At 46.2% G+C, this 11,907-nt stretch overlaps 1 protein-coding gene across 1 annotated transcript; it reads right to left on the bottom strand.

Moving 5' to 3' along the window:
* Positions 1–1,311: 1,311 nt before the first annotated feature.
* LOC142908981 (hydroxylysine kinase-like) lies at positions 1,312–11,907 on the bottom strand. Its single transcript, XM_076059667.1, has 4 exons — positions 11,584–11,907; positions 8,699–8,841; positions 2,776–2,956; positions 1,312–1,628 (listed from the first exon to the last, which is right to left on the bottom strand). The coding sequence occupies exons 1-4, from the start codon at positions 11,675–11,677 to the stop codon at positions 1,312–1,314; spliced, it is 735 nt and encodes a 244-aa protein (XP_075915782.1). The 5' UTR covers positions 11,678–11,907.

Genomic DNA, 11,907 nt, shown 5'->3' with positions numbered 1-11,907 from the left:
GCACAATACGACAATGGATTTTGTCTGTGACGGCCCTGTGCTTTCCCCGCCCGTCACTTGGCGCGTACAGGTGGATTCATTGAGAACTGGAACGTGAAAAAAAAGTCTGATGATGATGATGAAGAAGCTCCTTTGCTAGGGACCAATTATACGGAGCAGTTTATCCCGGGAAGATATGTGCCCCTGTCCGGTTGGAGAAAGCGCCGATGTAACTGCCGCTCCGAATCTTATTCGTGCCTTCATCGTGCTCGTTGATTAATCATGGAGGGACCCCTCTCTGTGGACTCCACAAATCTCCCACCTTCCTAAGTGCAAGTGATCGTCCAACCTTCAAACTTGCACCCATCAATGAGAACGCATCAACCCGGTACTCGGATCCCTCCACTGTGCTCTCAATCTAATTCCGACTCAACCGCAAGATGGAGGATCTTGAAGACGCCTTCAATGTCTTCAAGATCTTCCATGGGCTCTCAACGCTCCTACCTCTCCCCCCCCCCCCCCCCCCCTCTAATCGCCTATATTATCTGCACACCGGCAACTAAGATCTCCCATCTTACTACCCCCTGTTCAAGTCCAGCCCAAAATCTTTCCTCGTCCTTCTTGTCTACAATCGTCTCAAGTCTCCGAAATGTTTCAAAGAAGAAAATGAATAAATACTTTCCTGTTTTTGGGCGATTCCCAGCGATGCGGATTTAGACGGTCTCTCAATGCGCTTGGATCGTATTGACGATGAAGCCAATGCCGTCGCATTCCAGTTACTCAACGGATCCACCGGACGCGCGCGCCATCGCCCGAGACTGGAAAACCCGAGGTGGCACTTGTGGCCTCCTCAACCTGAAGCCACGAAAAACCTCTCCTATGCATTAAGTGCCTGGCATGAGCAATTCACATTTTTCAGATTCCGTATTCAAAGATCGCACGTGTCCAAAACCAACGGCGCCACGTTCAAGTTGAAACCGGTTCCTTGCGAAGCATCGGGAGGTACCGGTGGGGCGAGTGGGAGGACGTGTCTCACGGTGGGCCCCCCCCCACCCCAAACTCCCCCTTCTCTCTCCTTGCCGTCTGCTCGATCTCCACCACGGTTCTAGTTTCTGTACCGTGCCGCAACATCGGACCACAGCCTCTGCATGTCCTCCAGGCCCCTGGCCCGTGTAGCGGGCCATGACCAGCGACTGGCAGAACCTGCGGGGAAAAGTAGACCATGTTGTTGTTGCCGTTGCTGTCGTGACGGTTAATATCGTTTGTTATTCAAGAGGGTTTTTGCTGCCGACTTGTTGATCAGCTGGGATTTTAGTGTCCCCACCTCCGCTCTCACCTGCACGCCACCAGGAAGTAAACGGCCCTCCTCTCGTCCTCGGTGAGGGCCTGCACGCTCTCGTAGCCGGCCAGGACGTGACCCCCGGCCTCCATCGCCTCTCCGCTCTCCACCATCATGTACATGATGGCCATGGCCAGGTCGTACACGTGGTAGCCGAACATCATCGAGTTGAGGTCCACAACGCCGGAGACGCGGTGCCGCGGAGCTCCCTCCGCCGACTTGGGCCCCTGCTGCTGCTGCTGCTGCTCGCTTCCCGTGGTCACCTCCTGCACCAGGATGTTGTCGTCATTGAAGTCACCGTGGATTATGCCTGCAGCGAGGGGGAACGTCGAATTTGATTTCGTCCGTTGTCTTTTATTGTTGACCGTCCTCCCCTCGTCGCCGTCGTCATCGTTCGTGCCCGTGCCGTTTTTATTCCGGCCGCACGATTGGTGTTGCGCAAGCCGCGTGTGCGGGTCTAAGAACGGCCCCCGCAGAGTCTCAGTGAATAACCGACTTCTTCTCCTGCCTTCAAAGGCACATAATTACAATAACCCACCAGCGTCGTACAACCCTGTACAGGGGCGAGATATGGAGCGGTGTGTAGTGGTATGCACACCGCATCACGAGCCCTTGATTCCCGGCCATGGAGAACATCACTGATATCTGAACCAGTCCTGGGATTCTACCTACCTCCTCACCGACCAGCATGGTGAAGGAGGCAAAACAACCCCCATGACCCTACACAGCCTGGGAATGCCTTCGTCCAGATAGTGCATTGACAAAGGGCTGTACATTATTATTATGAGTATATGTGTAACAAAAACTGTTGAACACAATTTAGCATCCATTGAAAAATGATTTGGTAGAAATTACAATTATGATTTATATACAGTAGCGTCTGAATGTAATAACCCTGTCATTTGATTCACCTGTGATCAGTGTCTGTGCGAGTGTCCCCCATTACATGCATGCCTTGTAATGCATCTGTGTATGCTGGGTAAAAGTAATCACATAAAGCACATTGCAAAGAAAATGCTTGCCACAAATGAATCACAATACCTTGCTGATCTCGTCAAGCAGCATAAACCATCACGCGAATTCGGGTGATCCTCGCAGCGGCTTTTGGCTAACCATCGAACAAACAAAGACGGTCACCGCATCGCGCGCTTTCAGATGCACTTCTGCGGCCGTCTGAAAAGCTCTTCTTTCCGATATTAGGAAGGCACTGGAGCTATGCACTTTTAAACCTAGATTGAACACTAATTTATTTTTGAACTGATTTTTTGTGTTTAGTTTGTTGTCCTTCCCCCGCACCTCCGATTAGCACGGTTGGCTACGTACGGTGCAAAAGAAGTTCAACGTACACACGTACGCGGCACCCGTCGTGGCTTCAAGGCCTCGTCGGTGGCCTGAAGCGCCCCTCGCCCCCTGAGGCATGGAGCTACGTCCCGGGTGAAGCTGCGAGGCGAGCGTACATCTGGTTAACTTGTGCAGGTTGGGTTGGATCTCCTCGCGGAACTTGGCGATGACCTCCCTGACCAGACCCTGGTTGGGGTCGCCGTCCAGAGTGAAGAGGTAGGACTCGAGCAGGTGGGTGTTTGACAGGTTCCAGATGAAATCGTCTCGTTGCAGGGAGTGCAGGAACGGGTGCTCAAACTATGCAGATGTTTAAAAACGAAGGCGGTAAGATGACAAAAAATGCAATACGAGATTAACATCGCATTGGCCAGTTGAGTACACATGTAAGTTAAAGGCAGCAAAACGTCAAGCTAGCAAAGGATAGTCTTCGTTTCAGAAAAGATGTTCTCCTTGACTTATTATTTTCTCTTCGGTTTTTTTTCGGTAAAGTCACGTAGGTAAAACTATAAAATAAAAGAATAAATGAAAAAACAACTACATTTTTTTTCATTCTATCATTTTATAGTTGTACCTACGTGACTTTACCGAAAAAACCAAAGAGTATGAATCCTTGCAGTCACGAAAGCTAAAAATCTAGACTTATTATGCAGCTGAGGGTGGGGCTGCCCAAGTCCTGCGTGCGGCTGGCAAATGTTTGATTGGTATTTGTGAATAACAGGACACTTGAATGGATCTGAGAAGTAGTTTTGTGAGATCACCTTCTGTGGGCCATTCTCTAACCAGAGGTGATGCACAGAATGAGATGTGTTTTTCCATCTCATGACATGGCACCAATTAGCACAACTCATACAGCTCTTATCAAGGCACTGCCGTATTCAGTGTTGGTCATGTAGGGTGTTTGACCATACTTCGCCAAACTGGTCAGTGTAGGTTGGTGAAGGATAGAGGACAAGGGGGGGTGGGGGGGGGGCAGGACTGGTTCAGATATCACTTGCCACGAATGTTAGCCGTGGCAGGAAATAAAACTCAGGTGGCCGGGTTCGTAGCGCAGTGTGCGCACAACTGCGCCACCGCTCCACCCCGACGCTTGGAATAAAATTTGGGGGGGGGGGGGAAACAACAAAAATACGCTGTTCATAATAAAGGTTTTTGGGTTAGATCGCGTTTATTTATAAATGTGTCGTAACCCTCCACCACCCGACACGGCCAATCAGCAAAACAAAGTGTCACGTTGACAAAACGACAAATAATTCACTACTTTAGCCCACCGGTGTGTTGAAGAGTGAATCCACATTTACAGTTTGAGTACGACGTTTCGCTGGTAAATACATCCAGCATCATCGGGCAATTCGCCAGAATGGTAAAGCCCTCGCTTGCTCCCGGTTTTATATAGAGCAGCAGGGTGACGTCATCACTTAACTCATATCAGGTGCAGTGATTAGAGGCGGAGGGGAGGGGGTATTGTAATTATATAATCGATTAGTAATCAGTCATTGGTTATGATTAGTAATGAGTTGTAGATTAGTAATTCTTTAAATCAAAATGTAATGTGTATTATTTAATAATACGCTTCCAGGCCGCACTAAGCCTGTAGCTGTCAGAGCGATTAAAGTTATTCTTGTTCCTCTCAATTTCAATGGATTCTCTAATTAGTCTTTGCCAGTAATAATTAGTTTTACACACCACTGCAACATTGTCAAAATCAATTGAGTGTCTTTGTTGACAAGCATGTTCTGCCACTGCCGACAGTTGTGTTTGAGATAATTTAATATTTCTCTGATGTTCTTTTAGTCTTACGCTGATGTTACGTCCCGTCTGCCCAATGTAGCAGCTGCCACATAAACAATCCGATATACACCTTCTGTTAATAGTTAGGTAATGCGTCTTTAGTGCAAGATACTAGTTTTTTTAATTTTGTGTACTGTACCAAATCTTACTGTAATGTTTTGCTTTTGCAAAACACGGGCTAATTTGTCAGTTACTCCTGAGATATATGGAATTTTTATTGTTTTAACAATCTGGTCGCTTTCGGCAGTATTGCTTTGCGATCGTGATTTGGCATTCAGTGCTCTGTTAATTTGAGCATTTTTGTAGCCATTCTGTCGTAGTGCGTCTTTAACGTATTTAATCTCTCTCACTAGACTCTCACCATCTGATACTGTTTTAGCCCGATGTATGAGCATCTTGATAAGAGAGGATTTCTGAGCTGGATGATGATGTGATTCTGCATTCAGATAGGCATCAGTGTGCATTTGATTTCTGAATGATTAGCTTGTGACTGGTCACAGAAATAGCTATGTTAAAAGTTAAAGCATACACACCCGCAGAGGCACCCATTGTTAAAGGGATTAGCATAGAATTTAGCATTGAAATAGCTAAGTTAAGGCATACACATCTTGACAATGGAATTAGCATAGAATTTAGCATTGAGATAGCTGAGTGATTAGCTTGTACCTGCTGCAGAAATAGAGCTTGTACCTGCTGCAGAAATAGCTACGTTAAAGTCAGAGCATACACATTCACCGAGGCCCTTAGTACAAATCAAACAGGAGAATTTAGCATTGAAATAACTAGGCAAATCCAGCATTGAAGCAACTGAGTGATTAGCTAGTGACTGGTCACAGAAATGACTACACATCTGAGCTATTCACAGTACTATATAGTGAACCAATAAAAACTAAAATATAAATTACCTTCATGTTGTCAATAAACTCTATATTCTCCAATCAGCTAAGCTACCAACAATAAGTCGTTATATATCACAATGCTATATGGCGAAAAAATGGATGGATTCTTACCCTCAAATTTCAGCACCACGGATAGCTACGGGCCCCGTTCAGACGGACGAGTTCGTCCATGGTCGGAACAGAGGAGGGGGAGAGAGACAGCTGCGAGGCCCTAGTATGCTCCATATTGTAAAACTATACCAATAACCGTGGTGTGAGAGGTATTAAGAGGCAATGCTGGCGAAAGAGCTGCGGTCCGAAGGTCATCGTAAAAATACAATTAATTAAGAACAGAAATGATTTAAAACATCTTTCCAGTGGTTACTAAGCCTGAATCCATCTTCTCGGTTGAAATTGTCTCTGTGCTTGTATATGTGAATGGCCTCATGAACGAATCTCTCATGGTAGCCGGTTGGTTTGCAAAGAACCTCCGTCTTGGAGAAGTCAATGTCATGTGAGCCCACTGAATTATAACAGTGATCTGCCAAGGCAGAGGAGTTCGTCCTACCGTGTTTCAAGTCTGCTTTGTGTTCGCGGATGCGGTCCGAGATATGTCTTTTGGTTTCTCCAATGTAGCTACTACCACAGAGGCACTTTAGTTTGTAAACACCCGGGTACTGTATGTCTGGAACAGCATCTTTTACAGATGGAACTAAATCACGGATTTTATGTACTGTGTTGAATCGGACCTGGATCTTGTGTTTGTTCAGGATTTTGGAGATCTTTTAAGTGACCCCTGCAATGTAGGGTAAGGTGATGGTTTTGAGTGGCTCCACAAGAGGATCCTTCTTCATGACTGGAGTGATGGCTTTGCGGATTGTGTAGTCGGAGTAGCCATTAGCCCTGAGAGCCTGGTGTACGTGCTTGAGTTCACTGGTAATGTGTTCCTGGTCGGAAATGCATTGGGCTCTATGGTATAGAGTCTTGATGAGGGAGTTCTTCTGGGATGGATGGTGGTGGGAATCCGGTTTCAAGTAAGCATCTGTATGGGTAGCTTTCCTGTAGACAGAGTGGCTCATTGAACCATCATGTCTTCTTTTAATTAAGACATCCAAAAAGGGTAGTTTGCCATCTTTTTCGACCTCCATGGTAAATCTGATGGCTGGGTGTATGGAATTGATGTGGTCGCGGAATTGGTCTAGAGCAGGCTGGCTATGTGGCCAGATGACAAAGGTGTCATCAACGTACCTCTTCCATAAGGTCAGGCGTAGAGTGGCAGTCTGGATGGCGTCAGTTTCAAATTTTTCCATGAATACGTTGGCTACAACCGGAGATAGGGGGGAGCCCATTGGGGTGCCCTCAGTTTGTTTGTAGAAAGTTCCATTCCAGGTGAAGTAAGTGTTGGTTAAGCAATGTCTCACCAGGGGGGGTACATCAGTATGCAGTCCTTGATGAACCAGGTCTTCAATGATAGCGATGGTGTCAGGTACCGGGACTTTGGTGAACAAGGACACCACATCAAAACTGACAAGCAGGTCGTTTGGGGACAGGGAAATGCCTTTGATTGTCGATACCAGGTGAGTAGAATTTAGTACCGCAGAGGTGGTTTTTCCAGTGAAAGGTCGCAGTATATCAGCAAGAAAACGTGCCAGTTTGTAGGTGGGGGAGCTGATAGTAGAGACGATGGGACGAAGGGGTGTATCTTCTTTGTGTATCTTTGGAAGGCCATATAATCTTGGTGGTCTGGCAGCAGAGGGCTTCAACGAGAACTGTTTGATCTCATCAATTAATGCTGTTGAATTAGAGATTATTTTGTTCGTTTTGGTGACCAGGCTGTTGGTGGGATCTCTTTTTATTTTTGTGTAGCTGCCATCGTTGAGTAGTTCTTGAATTTTGTTGTTATATTCTGTTTTGTCCATGATGACAGTGGCATTGCCTTTGTCATCATGCTAAATTCTATGCTAATTCCATTGTCAAGATGTGTATGCCTTAACTTAGCTATTTCAATGCTAAATTCTATGCTAATCCCTTTAACAATGGGTGCCTCTGCGGGTGTGTATGCTTTAACTTTTAACATAGCTATTTCTGTGACCAGTCACAAGCTAATCATTCAGCCATTTCAATGCTAAATTTTATGCTAATTCCTTTGTCAAGGCGCTTTGTTCCTCTCACACAGCTTAAAGGCCGTATCTGAACGTGGCTCTTTCACTCCAGCGCTGTCCTACCAGACAGTCTCGCCCCCTTCACCTGACGAAGGCCGCTTGTGTTGTGGCCGAAACGTCGTGAGAATGTTATTGTGTTATTTTATTTTATAAATTTATTATTTTATTATCATTCTACGTGACTTTACCGAAAGAACCAAAGAAGATAACCAATGACTGATTACTAATCGATTATATAATTACAATACCCCCCCCTCCGCCTCTAATCACTGAACCTGATATGAGTTAAGTGATGACGTCACCCTGCTGCTCTATATAAAACCGGGAGCAAGCGAGGGCTTTACCATTCTGGCGAATTGCCCGATGATGCTGGATGTAATTACCAGTGAAACGTCGTACTCAAACTGTAAATGTGGATTCACTCTTCAACACACCGGTGGGCTAAAGTAGTGAATTATTTGTCTTTTTGTCAACGTGACACTTTTTTTGCTGATTGGCCGTGTCGGGTGGTGGAGGGTTACGACACATTTATAAATAAACGCGATCTAACCCAAAAACCTTTATTATGAATTATATTGGTCGCGAAAGCCTACATGTTAAACCAAAAATACGCTGCTTGAAAACCAGCCATTCGATCACTTGGAAGGACTCTCACGTTGCTAATTATGAACAGCTGCGTACGTTCCGAGCGAGTGGGCTCGTTACGTCACATTACACTTGCTTACCGAGAGAAAAGGCTCGCCGAGACTCAAGAGTTTTTTTTTAAGATTGTCGCAGTAAGGGGTTGGGGAAACTATCGCTCCGCATTTCCCAATGAAGTAATTTGCGAGTTATTTCTTTTTTGGCTTTTTACTTTGGCGAATATTCTCATATTCTTGTTTCTTTCGGTAAAGTCACGTAGAAGGGAAACAATAAAATAATAAAAATATAAAACAATAGAATTTTCACGACGTTTCGACTGCAACACAAGCAATCATCATCAGGTGTGAAAACCACAGCAATAATTGTTTTTTTCAAATTTCCTTGTTGTTGTTTTCACACTTGATGACGATTGCTTGTGTTGCAGTCGAAACGTCGTGATAATTTTATTGTTTTATATTTTTTATTATTTTATTGTTTCCCCCTCTACGTGGTGACTTTACCGAAAGCAACAAGAATATGAATCCCTGCAGTCTCACGTCACCTGTCAAGAGGCGCTCGTGCGCTCGTACCTGCTGCAGGGCTTGGTGGATGCTCGCTGCCAGCTTGCCCACCTGGTAGTACAGGCTGCCATCCGCCAGCACCCTGGACAGCGGCACGCCGGGCAGGTACGTGAGCAGCCGCACGTTGAACTCCTTCTCTCCTTCGCCGCAGTCTGAGAATTCACAGCAGGAGTCGCCACCGAGGTCAAGAGGTCACCACGGTTAGTGAAATCTCACCGTCGCTTCCTTTTGCTGGAACATAAAAAGCTGTTCGGAAGCTGATATCGGAACCTCCAAGGTCTGGCCAAAGTGTCAACTCACCACTTTGCGTCCTGTGTTCATTACCCACGTGCTATACTACACAGGGTCTCTGATGAATTGCTCATTCCGAGCAATTCCGAAATTCGCATTCCTATATGGCCTTGTTGTCTAAACCGCTGTAGCTAAATAAAGCATTTGAGAGGAATAATACCTCGCCACACCCATGCGTAAGGCATCCGCCAAAGTTGCAACGTGGCACGCAACCCTCACGCCTTAGTGGACGCTGGCCGGAACCGGGGGCAATTCGCCCAGGTTCGAGCCAGAATGGATACGTCAGCACACGAGTCTAGCTGAATTCCCTGGGTTCAGCTTGAGCAAATTACTTAGGAGCAGGGCGAATGGGGGCCCCATCTGCATCAGGAGGCGACTTTTGTCGCTCGTTCCATCACGTAAATATAAGGGTCAGCGGCATTCCGTGATCTTCGTATTCTAAACACGGCATTGTGCGGCGATGTCAGCTCACGCAATGAACCCCGAGCCTGGGTTTAAAGGAGCGCTGCTAGCCCAGGCATTATAATCAGAATATGTACTTTTACTGGAGTAATCCGATGAGCTATGAAGCACTTTGCTTTACAAATGTTTAGCAGCCCAGTGTTGTCCCAACTACAGTCCGTGGGCCAAGCCCGAACCACCAAAATTAATTCATTCTGGTCTACAGGACAACTATCCCGCCACGCCTTACAAGAACTAATTAAGTACATGTCTCAGTCAGCAATACTCACTTGAAATTACACACGACAACCGTCGCCCCCGCGCCCTCCCCCCAACTGAAAAGTTTGACAAGACCCTCCCGATACTCAGTGAGGCTCTGCTGTGAAAACAAGTGTAACGATGATGATTACAATAATAATATTAATTGAAGTGATGCGATGCAGGAGGTCAGAGTGGGTGTGGGGGAGAGATAAGCTCTGTATCGACATGTTTGCATTTCTCTAAATCTCTCCTCTTGCGGATAGATCTTTCTCCTATCTCTTACATATAAATATCATATTTCTGATTAAATCTCTCTCTGAATGAGTTAAATGATGACATCACCCTGCTGCTCTATTTAAGACCAGGAGCAAGTGAGCGCTTCACCATTCTGGCGAATTGCCCAATGATGCTGGATGTAATTACCAGCGAAACGTCGTACTCAAATATTGTAAATGTTGTGGATTCACTCTTCCTCACACCGGTGGGCTAAAGTAGTGAACTATTTTGTCTGTTGTCAACGTGACACATTTTTTACTGTTTGGCTGTGTCGGGTGGTGGAGGGTTATGACACATTTATAAATAACGCGATCTCACCCAAAAACCTTCATCATGAATAAATCTCTCTCATATCTCTACAATATATCGCTTGTGACATATCTTTCCCGTCTATGCTTGTTCATGTAATACATGGTTTTGGTTTGACGTGTTCCCCTTGTCAGCCAATCCGGAACTCGATGCAAAGAGTTTGACGTTTGCTTCTCAGGGTCTCGTGGGAAGATAAGCAGAAACAAAAATTACGATTTAGGTTTTGTAAGTATGTTGAAATTCTTTCGCACCATACGTACGTAGCCAACCGTGCTCATCGGAGGTGTGGGGAGGTGGAACACACTGTGCAGTTGGTGAATGGCGGCGTCGGTGAACTGTACACACATTATATCTACCAACCTGCAGGTCAGTAGATGAGAAAACAGCAAGTGTGCTTCTGATCTCTCACCACAGATGTTATCGTCTCGTCCATGTGGCTTTGCTGTGAGCAGTCATTCCAGTTTCATCCCACACACCAAACATTGTTTTTTTTTTATATATATATGAAGAATTTACAAAATATCACAATGTGGACCTTGGGCCAGTACCAACAAGCAGTGCGTTACATCCACCAACCTCACAAAAACTAAAAAGTATGATCCTTTTACATCACTTATCGTCAGTGGAGTGAGACCCAGTATTATACCACCGCCTCATGCTCGGATATTGATCGTTGTCTTTGCAAGTATAAACCAATGCTGTGTTCGTATGATTACTATCAGCCTATGACTAAATCACCTGGAATGTGCCCTATCATAAGATCTGAAAGCTAAGCAGGTTGAGCCTGGATTAGGGCTTCTATGGGTGACAATCGTGCATTAAACAGGCATCACAGGCTGCTGCGTGGTGCTATGTTGTGGGGGCCAGAGTTCAGTTGCAGCAAAATCAATTGTACTGCACTGTACATCTATTAAACTTGATTTGTCACTTTCGTGACTGCAGGAATGACTCTTTTGTTTTTTCGGTAAAGTCACGTAGAAATAAGAAATAATAATAATAAAATTACATAATAGTATACGATGTTTCGATTGCAACGCAAGCAATCATCATCAGGCATAGAAGAGCAAAATTTAAGAGAGAGGAAACACAGAACCGCAGATATATATACAGACACCTAAGTAGAAGGGAGTTCACACAGAGACACAAAGAGAGACAACGTACGGAGCACAGAGAGATAGGGTCTCTGTGCCGAGGCCTTAGCATGTAGGGGGAGACAAAGGGAGATGGAGACGCACATCAAGTAGAACAAGATTTAGTATTATGTACATCTCTTCCCCAATGCCTCTGCTCCCGGGACCCACGCGGGCGCAGCTCACCGATGTTCTCGAGCGACATGATCTTCCCGCTGACGTTGTCCACCACCTCCTGCATGGGGAAGCCCCTCTCCCGCAGGAAACTCATCATGGCCATCTACACCTCGAGCATCTGCGGCCGCTGGCTGTCCCGCGTGTTGGTGACCTTGAGCACGAACTGGCGACCGTCGCGCGCCAGCACGCGGTAGTTCTGGTCGATGTAGCTCGCCAGCGGGCTCACCCCCGCCACGCTCACCCCGTAGAGGCGCTCCACCAGCTCCGCCGCGCGGGACTCGCTGAGGCACGGCTTCTCGTGCTCGCGGCCATCGTCCTGCGGCGCGGCTTGCA

Source organism: Petromyzon marinus, unplaced genomic scaffold (assembly GCF_048934315.1).
Source record: "Petromyzon marinus isolate PM22_M1 ecotype Great Lakes invasive population unplaced genomic scaffold, UKy_Petmar_22M1.pri1.0 PM_G_Scaffold_11, whole genome shotgun sequence".
In the NCBI taxonomy this organism is placed as follows: domain Eukaryota; kingdom Metazoa; phylum Chordata; class Hyperoartia; order Petromyzontiformes; family Petromyzontidae; genus Petromyzon; species Petromyzon marinus.
Note: the sequence above shows the minus strand (reverse complement) of the source record. Positions and strands in the feature narration are given on the sequence as shown.